The sequence below is a fragment of the Salmo salar genome, chromosome ssa05 (genome assembly GCF_905237065.1).
Source record: "Salmo salar chromosome ssa05, Ssal_v3.1, whole genome shotgun sequence".
NCBI lineage: Eukaryota > Metazoa > Chordata > Actinopteri > Salmoniformes > Salmonidae > Salmo > Salmo salar.
Genome location: NC_059446.1, coordinates 83,319,440 through 83,336,053, shown reverse-complemented (window position 1 = coordinate 83,336,053; position 16,614 = coordinate 83,319,440). Strand labels below are relative to the sequence as shown.

Here is a 16,614-nt window from a genome sequence, read left to right as displayed (position 1 = left end):
GCTGAGTCTGTCTGTACTATTTCATGTATTGGCAGGGCATAAATATCCTCAGAGAGACGGAGTCTTGAATTGAACACACCACAGCTAGAATTGTCCTCAACCCACCCGGATTTGTGTGTTCTATAGTCAGCCTGATGGTCTACCTCACGAGCAGTAACATTATTCTGGGACTATTTTGTAAATGCCCTAATCAACTGAAAAGCAAACAAAGGAATTGTATGATCTCTCAGAATGAGCTCTCTCTCTCTGTGTGTGTGTGTGTGTGTGTGCCTGATGCAGAAGATTGAGGGCTCAGGTCATGGCAGGGAGCCATGGGTACAGGAGTAGGTAGGAGTTGGCTGCAGTTCTGCCCTCTCCGTAACTCAATTACCATGTCATATTTCACTCCATGATTTCATTAAGGTTCATTTGCCTGCAGAGATGCCCAAGTAAAAGCTTACTTATGCTTTTCTTTGTCCTACCACTCTGGGTTCCCTAACCAGACCAATGTGATTTGTGGGCAGAGTACAGATGTCTCTCTGTAGATGCCTTTAGAAATGAAGCGGCAAATGCAGCCCATTCTATTATCTTAATGAAGAGTTCTGAAGTTGACAAAAGAATACAGAGACATTTTTCCCTAAAGCTATTTTGTGCTCTGTGTGACCCTAAAATATAATTTGAGACAGACAGTCTGGGTGACCTTCATCAGTTTATCCTGGGTGGGGGGGGCTTTGACCTCTGACCCATCAGGATGCCTGAGTGAGACAGGAGTGGTGGCGGGTCATGAAATAATTAACACAGTCACTGGCTTTTTGTTCCCAGAGAAAAGTGTTGTGGAAATTCAGTACTGAGACATGGTCTTAGTCATTTCGTCAAACAATCATCTTTATTTAATATCGATTAATTATTGCAGTAATGAGACCGTCAGCCCACCAGTCTTGACTGACTGTTAGGCTGAGAGTCTAGCCTTTACAGACGATGCACAGTTTTTATATAGCTGATACCAAGATTGCTTAGTCAGTCATTTCTAACCTTCCCATAAGCCACCTTGGTTATCTACATTAGGATGGTATTTTACCTAGTTTCCCAGATGCCAGGAAGATGAGACAATGAGACATTGTTCTTAACTCTTCCAGAGGCTCTCCATCTCGAGTCACACACACCACATCTTGTCTATAGAATGCTGGCTTTTAGCTTTTTATCACCAACACAAGTCAATTGTCAGCTTCGAGCTATCTCTAGTAGGACCCATGTCCTCAACACCCAGACTAGCTGCAGGGTGCCTGAGTGGAGACCATAAAACACAGCATTAGCAGGACAGAAATATCTTAGTGTTCGTTAAGTAAATATTTGTTACATATCCAACAAATATGGTGAATACATAATTTTTCCCTCACAAAAGAGAAAATGTGTTATTTGAGTGCAGGTTGGGGTGGAGTTAAGTTCCGGTTGTAAGGGGAGGAGGGCGTGGGGGGGGGGTAACGCTGGGCTGGGGAGGCCTCGGGGCAGGAAGCAGGCAGGGACCCAGCTGTCCTCCCAGTCCCAGTGGAAATCCCTGACCTATAGAGAGGAATGACAGGCATGCAGGGGGCTGTGGGCCAGGCAGGGACACAGCCACACATTGAAAATGGATGCACGCACGCACGCGCACACACGCACGCACACACACACACACGGGCCTTATTCTAACCAGTGGCGGTCGGTGCTGTTTAAGATGAGGGATGATTATTTTCTTTCTATTACAGCACATTGAATGACTGTCAATGATATTCCATTCACCCATCTCAATTTAACATTGGTAGGTTTAGGCTACTCACGTTTTCCCTATAGCCATCATGAGGTTGCTACAACCTAGCCTATGAGTGAAAGTTTACAATGTAGGTGCACAGGTCGAGAGAAATTTCAGTAATCAAGGTGACGGACAGTGACACATTCAATACCGCCTTGCACACTCTTGCCTGCATCTAGCTAATCTAGGGTGTAATCACTAGTCCAAAAGTTGCAAACAAGAGTTTCTATTGGAGAAATTCAGGTATGTTTATCCCCTTTTCGTTCTGTTTGCTTCTGTTTAAGAAATGTTTTTCAACAGAGTAGGTGGAATGAATACACCCGCTCACACAAACACAGTTCACTTCCATAGCAGCCACATACACACAGTGTGAAATTGATCGTTGGCTAATTTCTTCTCGCATCTACGCGGTCTCCTCTCACCTTTTCCCTTCACTTGTGGACTTCAGTGCACATCAGCTGTCAGGCAAAAAAAAAAAACATTCCAAGCCAAACCTTCATATCATAACCGCTACACACAGCCTGCATCGTTGTCACCATATTAGCTCACGTCAAGTCAACATGGCTACTAGAACTAACACGTTAGTAAACCGCTACAATAATGCACTACAGTGTATAGTCAGCAAGCAGTTTAGCAGTTACACTGGCGACCCCAGTGGCAATAAATTCACAAAACCATAAGCTTACCTTGACTTGGAAGAGTTCCAGTGTTGGATAGCCATAGCTAGCTAGGTAACATAGCATCCCTCTCTGTTTGAGCCAGGTGTTTGAGTAGGCTAAACTAGCTAGCGATGTAAGTGAAAGTGGAAAAAATGATATAGCTAGCTCTCGCTTCATTTTTTAAAGAAATTCCTTTGTTTAACTTCAATTATTGTCTTTCTCTTTAAGTCAACTACTCACCACATGTTATGCACTGCAGTGCTAGCTAGCTGTAGCTTATGCTTTCAGTACTAGATTCATTTTCTGATCCTTTGATTGGGTCGACAACATGTCAGTTAATGCTGCAAGAGCAAGGAAGTCCTCTGGAATTTGTGTAAATTTATGGAAGTGGGTGAGAACCACGACCCTCCTAGGTTTTGTATTGAAGTCAATGTACCCAGAGGAAGCTAGCTGTCCTCCAGCAACACCATGGTGCTACCCTACAGAGTGCTGTTATGGCTACTGTCGACCTTCATTGGTTGACCTGGGGCGTCAGCGTAGCCTAGTGGTAAGAGTGTTGGACTAGTAACCAAAAGGTTGTAAGTTCGAATCCCTGACCTGACAAGGTACAAATTTGTCGTTCTGCCCCTGAACAAGGCAGTTAACCCACTGTTCCTAGGCTGTCATTGAAAATAAGAATTTGTTCTTAACTGACTTGCCTAGTAAAATAAAAAATTGCAACACTGTATTTGAATAGATTATTTGGTGACTATATATTTAGTATAGTTTTATCTAAAAAGGTTCACTTTAATGTTTCACTGTCCTCCCCTTCCTCCTGAGGAGCCTCCACTGATTCCAACCGAATGTCACACATTTCTCATTAACCAATGTCAGCCATGATGTTTCCTTGACAGAGGAACCCTGAAGAGGGGTAAGAGGTTAGTTTGAGGAAGGAGTTGCGTTGACCACATGCTACACATGAGCTTATTTTCAGCTGGAGGGCCATACTATTGTAATATCAGCAGTTACCTGGGTACTGTTGGGGACAAGTCACACTGACTGAGGGACTGGGGAGATGAACAGGACACAGAATAATTTCCTTTACTCCGAAAGGAAGTGGCAAAGAGTCCTCTAGTCTACAGCTCTGAAAGACATTGATATCACTTATCATTTTCTAAAATAACTACTAATATCTTTCAGTTTGTCTGCAACAAAGTTTATTTTCAAGGACACTTGTACAAATATAGTAAACAAGCCAAAGACAAATATTATACCTGACATTTTCACACAAATCTACATATTAATCATGGTATAAATTTCCAAAATTAAAAATATAATACTGCCGTGTAGTAAATGTGACTTGATTAAAATATTTCATAGAAATATGATTCTTTTTTAGATACAAAAACACATGCAGCCTTCTCATGGTAGAGAGAGGAGCTGTCATTGTCTCCAAACACCATGTTATAGAGAGAAACTTCACTGACAAGGGCTGCATACCAAATGGCACCATATTCCCTATTTAGTGCACTACTTTTGACCAGGGCCCATAGAGAATGAAACTTATAGAGAAGAGGTTGCCATTTGGGATGTACCCAATTTCTCCATCAGGTGGCAGAAGGAAGCAGGTCTTCCTCACTGTCCCATACAGCAGGCCTCTCCTCTCGGGCCTACAGGTTGGAGCGAGTTAGCCATGGAAACTCCTAAGAGACACAGACAGAGCCAGACCATGGACAGTCAGTCGAACTGGCTTTGACGTCCAGATTTGAATTTGCCTGGTATAGACCAGGGAATGGGGTGTCAGGTCAGATTTGTCCTGTAGTTACCTGTTGCTTCCTGTCTGAGGAGGGGTCTATGAGAACGTTGAGGAGACTAGGTCTCTCCCAGTCACTGAGGCTGAGCTGTAAGGCACTACGCAGCTCCTCCTCTGTCCGCACCAGGAACCCTCGTCCTCCGAAGGCGTTCATGACCTCGTCATAGCGGGCTTCAGGCAGCAGGGTCACAGGGGGGGCTCTGGAGAGGAGGGGAGAGTGGAGAACCGAGGACAAGATGACCAACATATCTTTACTAGAGGGAATCCTGACCTTGACATAACCAGTCAGAGTAGGCCCAGTCCCAAATTGACCTTTAAACCCAAACCCCTCTGTACTCACACAGTGGTGAGATCTCCCATCTTCCCCATCATTTCCCACGTCTCTGCGTCCACGCCGCTGTAGATCCCGTTGTTGTTGACCACGATGATGACCACCGGGAGTTTATACCTGGTCAGAGGGGAAAGCATCAATAACGAGGGAAAGCATCAATGACTAGGTTAGGGGGTTGACACTTTAATTATCCTATGCACCTGACCAGTGATTACTACAACCACGTTTTGCTATGTGAGAGAGACCTTGACTGTACCAACCTGCACATGGTCTCCACCTCCATCCCAGAGAATCCAAAGGCACTGTCCCCCTCCACACACACCACCCTCTGGCTTGTGTTCTGGTTCCTCTGCACTGTTGCAGCCGCGATGGCAAAGCCCAGACCCACCCCCATCGTCCCGAAGGTGCCAGCATCCAACCTACACACACACACACACCAGGCTGCGTTAATAAGAGCTCAGAGTGTGAATAAAGGTACCTTAGTTGGGGTGTGTGTGTCTGTGTGTTAAGTAGGAAGCAAGGAATAATATCTGGGGGGGTAAGATACTAAGAGAGTCCATCTAATCAGCCTGTCAGGCAGCACTACTTTGAATAGTCATCTAGTCAGCCTGTCAGGCAGTACTACATTGAGAAGTCAACCTGTCAGGCAGCACTATATTGAGAAGTCATCTAGTCAGCCTGTCAGGCAGTACTACATTGAGAAGTCAACCTGTCAGGCAGCACTATATTGAGAAGTCAGCCTGTCAGGCAGCACTACATTGAGAAGTCAACCTGTCAGGCAGCACTATATTGAGAAGTCATCCAGTCAGCCAGCACTACATTGAATAGTCATCTAGTCAGCCTGTCAGGCAGCACTATATTGAGAAGTCATCTAGTCAGCCTGCCAGGCAGCACTATATTGAGAAGTCATCCAGTCAACCTGTCAGGCAGCACTATATTGAGAAGTCATCCAGTCAACCTGTCAGGCAGCACTACATTGAGGAGTCATCTAGTCAGCCTGCCAGGCAGCACTACATTGAGAAGTCATCTAGTCAGCCTGCCAGGCGGCACTACAGTGAGAAGTAATCTAGTCAGCCTGCCAGGCAGCACTACATTGAGGAGTCATCTAGTCAGCCTGCCAGGCAGCACTATATTGAGAAGTCATCCAGTCAACCTGTCAGGCAGCACTACATTGAGAAGTCTTCCCAGGCAGAACTATCAACAGATCCCTGGACAACAACAACCAATTCCTACTTGCCTACAGGGAAAAGGCACGGGATACTTGGCGGATTTGACCTTTGACCTCTGTGTGAGGCGGCATGCCTTGCCTGTGTCGAGGAAGGTAGTTGTTCAACATGGTACGCCCAATGTCCATGGTGTTGGCCCCCTCACTCACGATGACACAGTCGTGGGGCAGCAGCTGGGAGATGTGGTGGAACACTTGGTAGTAGTTCATAGGTGTTGTCGACTGAAGAGCTAATGCCTGGAGAGAGAAACACAATCAAAACAGGGGTGGTAGATAGCCAAACAGCAAAGTTGTTGGACCTGTAGCCGAAAAGGTGGCCGGTTCGAATCCTAGGCCGGGTGCTGGAAAAATAGGAGGGAATTGATCTGGCAACTATAATGTATTCTACCTGTTGGATTAAAGTCAAGTTATTTCACAGATAACAAAGACAGTCAGTAATACAGACACACAGGCTAACTTGCTTAGGTCACAGGTCACGGACGGACACACCAACACACCTTTGTCATTGTTGCGTTAGCAGCCATCTTCTCTTTCAATGTGGTCCACCATTCTGTATCAGCTGGATACTTCCAGCCATCTTTATGAACATACTCTAGGAGCTGAAAGTAAAGATGAGGAGTAGAAACTAAGCAAACTGAATCAAGTACAGATGTATGATCTTAATTTGAGCACCCTGTTGCAGGAGAACTTTCCTGCAATGCAGGACATGTAAAACTTGTTGTATATTTGAGGTTTAAAAAGGCTTCTGAAGTTTTTACTCTTATACATTTCAGACTTGATTTTCCCCTATGAGAAATGTATCAACCCCTACAAAAAATGTCCAATTATTATAATCCACATAATAATTCACATTCCTGTTGCTGCAGGATTATTTTCCTGCTGTAGCAAACTGGTTCAAATAAGATCCTACATCTGTACCAATTCAATTCCATTTATACTTTGCTGCAAATCAAATAGTTGTTACAGACAGGATAATCAATGCTTGTTTCTTAAAAAAAATACATTTGTTTTAAACATTATTTTTGTAAAGTGTATTGAGACTTGTTAAATGCACTGTAAATAAAATGTGACTTGACAAGACATTACAGACCACCAGGACCCAGCAATAAAGTAACATACAGATATGGGGCACATATTAGATGCCTGTGATGTGTTACCTGCTTGACAACAGCATTGACGTCCCCCAGGACTGAGTTGTGTTACCTGCTTGACAACAGCATTGACGTCCCCCAGGACTGAGTTGTGTTACCTGCTTGACAACAGCATTGACATCCCCCAGGACTGAGTTGTGTTACCTGCTTGACAATAGCATTGACATCCCCCAGGACTGAGTTGTTACCTGCTTGACAATAGCATTGACGTCTCCCAGGACTGAGTTGTGTTACCTGCTTGACAATAGCATTGACATCCCCCAGGACTGAGTTGTGTTACCTGCTTGACAATAGCATTGACATCCCCCAGGACTGAGTTGTGTTACCTGCTTGACAATAGCATTGACATCCCCCAGGACTGAGTTGTTACCTGCTTGACAATAGCATTGACATCCCCCAGGAGAGCAGCAGCAGGTTGCATGTTGTTCCCCATCTCCTCAGCACATAGATCAACCTTGACATAAATAACGTACGTGGAACGTTACTACAACATACCAGCAACGACACATGACAGGAAGAGCACCATGCGTGACACATGTAACAGCAGCTGGAAGACTGGCCAAACACAACAGAAATAACCAGGTTCCACCACATAATGATAAGGCTAACACACACACACACACACACACACACAAAAATAAACTCAGCAAAAAAATAAATGTCCTCTCACTGTCAACTGCGTTTATTTTCAAACTAAACATGTGTAAATATTTGTATGAACATAAGATTCAACAACTGAGACATAAACTGAACAAGTTCCACTGACATGTGACTAAGAGAAATGGAATAATGTGTCCCTGAACAAAGGGGGGTCAAAATCAAAAGTAACAGTCAGTATCTGGTGTGGCCACCAGCTGCATTAAGTACTGCAGTGCATCTCCTCCTCATGGACTGCACCAGATTTGCCAATTCTTGCTTTGAGATGTTACCCCACTCTTCCACCAAGGCACCTGCAAGTTCCCGGAGATTTAGGGGGGGTAATGGCCCTAGCCCTCACCCTCCGATCCAATAGGTCCCAGACGTGCTCACTGGGATTGAGATCTGGGCTCTTCACTGGCCATGGCAGAACACTGACATTCCTGTCTTGCAGGAAAACACGCACAGAACGAGCAGTATGGCTGGTGGCATTGTCATGCTGGAGGGTCATGTCAGGATGAGCCTGCAGGAAGGGTACCACATGAGGGAGGAGGATGTCTTCCCTCTAACGCACAGCGTTGAGATTGCCTGCAATGACAACAAGCTCAGTCCGATGATGCTGTGACACACCGCCCCAGACCATGACGGACCCTCCACCTCCAAATCAATCCCGCTCCAGAGTACAGGCCTTGGTGTTACGCTCATTCCTTCAACGATAAACGCGAATCCGACCATCCCCCTTGGTGAGACAAAACCACCACTTGTCAGTGAAGAGCACTTTTTGCCAGTCCTGTCTGGTCCAGCGACGGTGGGTTTGTGCCCATAGGCAACGTTGTTGCCGGTGATGTCTGGTGAGGACCTGCCTTACAACATGCCTACAAGCCCTCAGTCCAGCCTCTCTCAGCCTATTGTGGACAGTCTGAGCACTGATGGAGAGATTGTGCATTCCTGGTGTAACTCGGGCAGTTGTTGTTGCCATCCTGTCCCACAGGTGTGATGTTCGGATGTACCGATCCTGTGCAGGTGTTGTTACACGTGGTCTGCCACTGCGAGGACAATCAGCTGTCCATCCTGTCTCCCTGTAGCGCTGTCTTAGGTGTCTTCACAGTACGGACATTGCAATTTATTGCCCGGGCCACATCTGCAGTCCTCATGCCACCTTGCAGCATGCCTAAGGCACGTTCACGCAGATGAGCAGGGACCCTGGGCATCTCTCTTTTGGTGTTTTTCAGAGTCAGTAGAAAGGCCTCTTTAGTGTCCTAAGTTTTCATAACTGTGACCTTAATTGCCTACTGTCTGTAAGCTGTTAGTGTCTTAATGACCGTTCCACAGGTGCATGTTCATTAATTGTTTATGGTTCATTAAACAAGCATGGGAGACAGTGTTTAAACCCTTTACAATGAAGATCTGTGAAGTTATTTGGATTTTTACGAATTATCTTTGAAAGACAAGGTCCTGAAAAAGGGACGTTTATTTTTATTGCTGAGTTTATATACATACATAAATATCCAGTTGAAGTCGGAAGTTTACATACACCTTAGCCAAATACATTTAAACTCCGTTTTTCACAATTCCTGACATTTAATACTAGTAAAAATTCCCTGTCTTTGGTCAGTTAGGATCACCACTTTATTTTAAGAATGTGAAATGTCAGAATAATAGTAGAGGGAATGATTTATTTCAGCTTTTATTTATTTCATCACATTCCCAGTGGGTCAGAAGTTTACATACACTCAATTAGTATTTGGTAGCATTGCCTTTAAATTGTTTAACTTGGATCAAACGTTTCGGGTAGCCTTCCACAACCTTCGCACAATAAGCTGGGTGAATTTTGGCCCATTCCTCCTGACAGAGTTGGTGTAACTGAGTCAGGTTTGTAGGCCTACTTGCTCGCACACGCTTTTTTAGTTCTGCCCACAAATTTTCTATGATTGAGGTCAGGGCTTTGTGATGGCCACTCCAATACCTTGACTTTGTCGTCCTTAAGCCCTTTTGCCTCAACTTTGGAAGTATACTTGGGGTCATTGTACATTTGGAAGACCCATGTGCGACCAAGCTTTAACTGACAGTGCGTTCAATAAAGACATGAAAACATATAATTGTTTGTGTGTTACTAGTTTAAGCAGACTGTGTTTGTCTGTTGTTGTGACCTAGATGAAGATCAGATCACATTTTATGACCAATTTATGCAGAAATCCAGGTATTTCCAAAGGGTTCACATACATACATACACACAGTGGCAAGAAAAAGTATATATATATATATATATATATATATATATATTTAGCGTTCCCTTTTATAAACCGAGTGATTCGAGCACTGAATGCTGATTGGGTTAAAGCCGTGGTACTGTATATTTAAGCAATATGGCCCAAGGGGTGTGGTATATGGCCAATATACCATACAGGCCTTAGCAATGGTATATTGGCAATATACCACAAACCCCTGAGGTGCCTTATTGCTATTATAAACCTGTTGCCAATTAGAACAGTAAAAATACATGTTTTGTCATACCCGTGGTATACAGTCTGATAAACCACGGCTGTCAGCCAATCAGCATTCAGGGCTCAAACCACCCGGCTTATAAAAGACCGTATAACATGGGTATGACCCCAAAAATATTTTCACTGTTCGAATGATGTGGTAACCAATTTATAATAGCAATAAGGGACCTCTGGGGTTTAAGGTATATGGCCAATATACCACGGGCTAAGGCCTGTATCCAGGCACTCTGCGTTGCATCGTGCCTAAGAACAGCCCTTAGCCGTGGTATATTGGCCATTTACCACACCACCTAGTGCTGTACCACCACCAGATGTACTGTACAGCACTATGACAGCCATGACATTATTTGGAGAGACCACAAGAGACTTATAGAGAAGCTATATAGGTAATAGACTAAATCCAATAGACTGACTCAAAGACATTTATACCTGGTTACAATGAACTGCAGTACACTACGACATGACCTGTGACAAGGGTTGCAAAATTATGGCAACTTTCCCAAAATTCCCAGAAATCCCTGTTGGAAGATTCCAGAAATCAGAACATAATAAGCAGAAAATCTGGAAACCTGAAAATAAAATTTAAAAAGCAACCCTACTGGTGAACTTTGACCTACCTGGATGACCTTTACATGGGGGTCAAACCTTGGGAGAAGGCCAAAGTGCAGGATCCAGTTGAGCCTGGCACCAAGTAGGACCACAACATCAGACTGGAGCAGAGCTCTGCAGTCCAAACCAAGACCATAGAACCAGGAGGATAGAAAGAGAGGAGCATATAAAGAGAGGAGGAGGAGTATAGGAGGAGGAGGGTTAGGAAGAGAAGAGGGGAAGGATAGGAAGAGAGGAGGATAGAAAGAGAGGAGGAGGGATAGAAAGAAAGGAGGAGGAGGGATAGAAAGAAAGGAGGAGGAGGGTTAGAAAGAAAGGAGGAGGAGGGTTAGAAAGAGAGAAGGAGGATAGAAAGAGAGAAGGAGGATAGAAAGAGAGAAGGAGGATAGAAAGAGAGGAGGGATAGAAAGAGAGAAGGAGGATAGAAAGGGAGGAGGATAGGAAGAGAGGAGGAGGAGGATAGGAAGAGAGGAGGAGGAGGGTTAGGAAGAGAAGAGGAGGAGGATAGAAAGAGAGGAGGAGAATAGAAAGGGAGGATAGAAAGAGAGGAGGAGAATAGGAAGAGAGGAGGATAGGAAGAGAGGAGGAGGAGGATAGGAAGAGAGGAGGAGGAGGATAGGAAGAGGAGGAGGAAGAGGAAGAGGAGGAGGATAGGAAGAGGAGGAGGATAGGAAGAGGAGGAGGATAGAAAGAGGAGGATAGAAAGAGGAGGATAGAAAGAGGAGGAGGATAGAAAGAGAGGAGGATAGAAAGAGAGGCGGAGGGGGGTTAGGAAGAGAGGAGGAGGATAGAAAGGGAGGAGGAGGAGGATAGGAAGAGAGGAGGAGGAGTATAGGAAGAGAGGAGGAGGAGGAGTATAAGAGGAGGAGGGTTAGGAAGAGAAGAGGAGGAGGATAGAAAGAGAGGAGGAGAATAGAAAGGGAGGAGGAGAATAGAAAGGGAGGAGGAGAATAGGAAGAGAGGAGGAGGAGGATAGGAAGAGGAGGAGGATAGAAAGAGAGGAGGGTAGAAAGAGAGGAGGGTAGAAAGAGAGGAGGATAGAAAGAGAGGAGGATAGAAAGAGAGGAGGATAGAAAGAGAGGAGGATAGAAAGAGAGGAGGATAGAAAGAGAGTAGGAGAGGGATTAGGAAGAGAGGAGGAGGATAGAAAGGGAGAAGGAGGATAGGAAGAGGAGTGTTAGGAAGAGAGGAGGAGGATAGAAAGGGAGAAGGAGGATAGGAAGAGGAGGATTAGGAAGAGAGGAGGAGGATAGAAAGGGAGAAGGAGGATAGGAAGAGGAGGGTTAGGAAGAGAGGAGGAGGAGAGCAGGGAAAAGAACACAATCCGATTAAACAAAATGTGATGAAAAGAGACTAGTTATAGATAGGGATTTCAGGAAGGCCCAGAGTTCTCCTGGTCTGTTCATCCTGTTCCTACTTATACAGTCAAAGGTTTGTACATGATTATGATGCCAGCTGAGAGAAGGAGTGGCTGACCTGGAGCGGGCAGCAGCAACACAGTTGGGGTGGTCATCAGGCAGCACCCCTTTACCCATGGGGGTGGGCAGGAAGGGCAGGCCACACCCCTCCACCAGCTCCCTCAGAGCCCCCTCTGCTCTTCCATGGGCTGCACCTGCAGAGGGAAACAGACAGAGGGCACCGCCAAACTGATATCAACAGACTGACCTTTCCAGCTGGGATGCATTCAGCTGAACACAACGTTGTGCAATGTTCAGATAAAAATATAGCATGTAGAACAAACATGCCTCTCTGACAGGTAGAATGAGTAATCGTGTCCACAACTTTTGTCTACTGAACGTGGTCCTGTTTTCAGCTGAACCCTGGTACAGTGCTATAGGTGTTACAGTGCGTTTCAGCTGGCTACTGATCAGTCCTGGACAGACGCACGTAACATAACTGGTAGTAGAGTCTGTCAACAGACTGGGACACGGCAACTAGGGAAAGGGAAAGGGGGGATACCTAGTCAGTTGCACAACTGAATGCCTTCCACTGAAATGTGTCTTCCGCATGCAACCCTCTGAATCAGAGAGGTGCGGGGGCTGCCTTAATCCACATCTTCGGCACCCGGGGAACAGTGCCTTGCTCAGGGACAGAACGACAGATTTTTATCTTGTCAGCTCGGGAGATTTGATCCAGCAACCTTTCGGTTAGTGGCCCAACGCTCTAACCACTAGGCTACCTGCCACCAACGAGCAACTCTGTTCTGGTACGCTGATTTTTCACTACTGATCATTTGGACAAATCACGATTTCGCAGGTGCTCGCATCTTTTCAATGTCAGAAGGGGATGGGGACATTTGGCCCATAAACTTGCCTGAAACTTGCAGAGAGTTTCTATTGAGTGTAGGTGAAGACTTCACAAGTCACGTTAGTATCTTTCTCTTAATATCTCCCCACAGAACTGAATCAAGTACCTGACGCAATTCCACAAGATTTTAGTTCTGGGTTTGGCTAATAAAAAGCATTGCCTAACTTTCCCAATGATAAGTAAAGGCCGTTTGGCCTACCTTTCCCAATGATAAGTAAAGGCTGTGTGGCCTACCTTTCCCAATGATGAGTAAAGGCTGTGTGGCCTACCTTTCCCAATGATAAGTAAAGGCCGTTTGGCCTACCTTTCCCAATGATAAGTAAAGGCCGTTTGGCCTACCTTTCCCAATGATAAGTAAAGGCCGTTTGGCCTACCTTTCCCAATGATAAGTAAAGGCCGTTTGGCCTACCTTTCCCAATGATAAGTAAAGGCTGTGTGGCCTACCTTTCCCAATGATAAGTAAAGGCCGTGTGGCCTACCTTTCCCAATGATAAGTAAAGGCCGTGTGGCCTACCTTTCCCAATGATAAGTAAAGGCCGTGTGGCCTACCTTTCCCAATGATAAGTAAAGGCTGTGTGGCCTACCTTTCCCAATGATAAGTAAAGGCCGTGTGGCCTACCTTTCCCAATGATGAGTAAAGGCCGTTTGGCCTACCTTTCCCAATGATAAGTAAAGGCCGTTTGGCCTACCTTTCCCAATGATGAGTAAAGGCTGTGTGGCCTACCTTTCCCAATGATGAGTAAAGGCTGTGTGGCCTACCTTTCCCAATGATAAGTAAAGGCCGTTTGGCCTACCTTTCCCAATGATGAGTAAAGGCTGTGTGGCCTACCTTTCCCAATGATAAGTAAAGGCCGTTTGGCCTACCTTTCCCAATGATGAGTAAAGGCTGTGTGGCCTACCTTTCCCAATGATGAGTAAAGGCTGTGTGGCCTACCTTTCCCAATGATAAGTAAAGGCCGTTTGGCCTACCTTTCCCAATGATGAGTAAAGGCTGTGTGGCCTACCTTTCCCAATGATAAGTAAAGGCCGTTTGGCCTACCTTTCCCAATGATGAGTAAAGGCTGTGTGGCCTACCTTTCCCAATGATAAGTAAAGGCCGTGTGGCCTACCTTTCCCAATGATGAGTAAAGGCTGTGTGGCCTACCTTTCCCAATGATAAGTAAAGGCCGTGTGGCCTACCTTTCCCAATGATAAGTAAAGGCCGTGTGGCTCCTTTTAGGACAGTCAGTGCTTCTGTGATCGCGATATGGTCAGCCATACTCACTGGAGGAGGTGGACAACAGGGCACCTCTCTGACAAAGGAAATAGGAAAGAATTGGTCAAAAATTAAACATGTTACCCATCAACTTTATTGCATACGTAAATAAATCATGAAGGTCTATCTAGGTTTATTGCTATTCTCTGATGAGAATACTTTGATATAGTGCTATATTTTCTAACTAATTTAACAAAATCTGGTAATTTCTTGTTCACTTCAGATGTTAAAAGGTAGAACAAAATAAAATCAAAATGACTATGGTGATGTGAAGTCAGAGGTATACATATTCAACAGTAACACATTAGTATACATTTTAAATGGATTAAAGACAGTGGTAGCCACCAACCTGACTCTGCTCCTGTCCACTTTAGCATTGACCATGTCCCCAGATATGTCTACGTATACAGCACCAGGCCTTCCATACATGCTAGTGCGTACTGCCTAAGACAGACCAAACACCCTTCCATTCAGAATCAATTAAGGCTGTGTTCTTCTGACGCACTTAAGTTACCTTGCTAAGCTGGAAAATTAGAGGTCAGAAAACAGACAATTGCAGGTGATACCAAATGATATGAAGAGGACTAAACAGAGGGAGTCAGAAGAGACTGTATACCTTCTCTACCACTGAGGAGATCATATCCAGACTGCTGGGCCGAGCTGAGAACTTACTGTACAGTCTGCACGCCTCCACCTGACAGAGAAAGAGGACCACAAATAACAAATGATGTCCTCTTTCAGCAATGAAACTGCTAGGACCAGTTTTCTGGACAGAGATTCTCTAATGAGTTTGCTTTTTAGGCCATGACTAAACTTAATCTGTGTCCGGGAAACCACCCCTAATGATCAATAGTCAGAAACCTCATGGTTGAATTAGTACCTGTGGAAACTCTTGAAACGCCCCAGTGGTCTCCTGGTTTTGATCGGAGGAGCCTCCAATAACAATCACAGGCCTACAGAGAGTGTGGTATCAAACAATGACATCAACTGACAAGCGGAGATAGTTTGGAGTCCTCAGATCATTTTTTGCAGTGTAAGGATAGCATCCCTTCTTTTGAAAGGAAGGACCACTGAACATGAGTACAAGGGCCTTCTGTTTGTAGAGTTCTAACATACCAGCAGTTCATGTTAGCGTTGGCCATTCCACCAAGAGCATGGATGAGTCCCGGTCCAGACACAACCAGACACGCCCCTGGACTGGAGAGGAACAGACAGACAGGCAGACAAACAGGAAGATAAGCAGACAGAGAGGAACAGGTAGTAAGACAGGAAGACAAACAGAGAGACAGACAGACAGAATTAGCAATGTAAAACAGCTATGAAACTGACCCTCACACACAAGTCTGTGTACGGCTAGTTAATATCCCATGATTTGGGGAGAGCTGGTTTAGTATTTTATGGAGAGAGTAGTCTCCCTAGGCAGACGGGCTGCTTCCCACATTAACAATGTATCGACATCGGTCAGGGATTTCAGAGAGGCGAGACAGTATCTCTAAAGCTCTCTTATAATGACAATCCTCCTACCGTCCAGTGAGGTAACCAACAGCAGACGCAGCATAGCAAGCCTGTTGGATGACACATACCACATCAGTATTACTGGTGTCCCCACAACCAATTCACATGAAAAAATGTAATGGGAAGACTCTGAATTCATAAAAATAAAAGGTGGCTTACGGCTTGTTCATTGCGCATTCCCACATACTTGATTCCTGAGGCTTGAGCTGCCATAGCCACTTCAATGACTGGAACACCAACTATTCCAAACATATATTCTACATTCTGCAGAGAGATACATGAAGATACAGTATGAATTTACAGTGTAGTTTAGATGTTCTTTGCATTGACACACACTTTGGCATGCATCAACAGGGGTGTTAACATATGCTATTCAATATGTTAACAAACATCCACATAAACTTCTAAATGTTTTGCTACAACGATAATAATAGTTCGCTATACCAGTGCAATGACCTTTGACACACTTTCACAACTCCTAGTGCTACATTGTCACTGCCAAGGACATGATCAGCGACTAATATATTATTTACCAAATCGTAGCAATACCGTTATACAGTGTAATACTATTTTATATAAATTGCACATATCTCACCTGAGCTTTTAGTGCCTCAGCAATGAGCTGAGCGCCTGTCACGTCTTCCATTATTACTGTCCAGAAATCTGTTCGTGATACTCAATAGCTTATACGTCGTTTTCAGATATCTTGCAAATCATTTGTTTTTGTCCGCATTACAAAATGCATTATATGAGTAGCTACAATCGATAGATATTTCGATAGCCACTAACAGCACAGAGTTCAAAGTTGAGTGACTGGACGACTTTTGACACTGCTGCCCAAAGCATGACCCGTTAATACAAC

The 16,614-nt window shown here is 44.8% G+C and overlaps 1 protein-coding gene across 2 annotated transcripts; it reads right to left on the bottom strand.

Annotated features, from left to right (window-relative positions):
* Positions 1 to 3,600: 3,600 nt before the first annotated feature.
* On the bottom strand, positions 3,601 to 16,614 carry LOC106596819 (2-hydroxyacyl-CoA lyase 1). 2 transcript variants are annotated; one of them, XM_045719174.1, is made up of 17 exons: positions 16,348 to 16,614; positions 15,912 to 16,016; positions 15,762 to 15,802; positions 15,354 to 15,434; positions 15,118 to 15,190; positions 14,854 to 14,931; positions 14,587 to 14,681; positions 14,162 to 14,274; positions 12,152 to 12,287; positions 10,684 to 10,789; positions 7,297 to 7,380; positions 6,273 to 6,374; positions 5,858 to 6,012; positions 4,811 to 4,969; positions 4,560 to 4,667; positions 4,233 to 4,419; positions 3,601 to 4,109 (listed from the first exon to the last, which is right to left on the bottom strand). In XM_045719174.1, the coding sequence occupies exons 1-17, from the start codon at positions 16,396 to 16,398 to the stop codon at positions 4,077 to 4,079; spliced, it is 1,707 nt and encodes a 568-aa protein (XP_045575130.1). In that variant the 5' UTR covers positions 16,399 to 16,614; the 3' UTR covers positions 3,601 to 4,076. The 2 variants fall into 2 exon arrangements, with proteins under 2 accessions (XP_045575130.1, XP_045575131.1); XM_045719175.1 differs by lacking the exon at positions 7,297 to 7,380.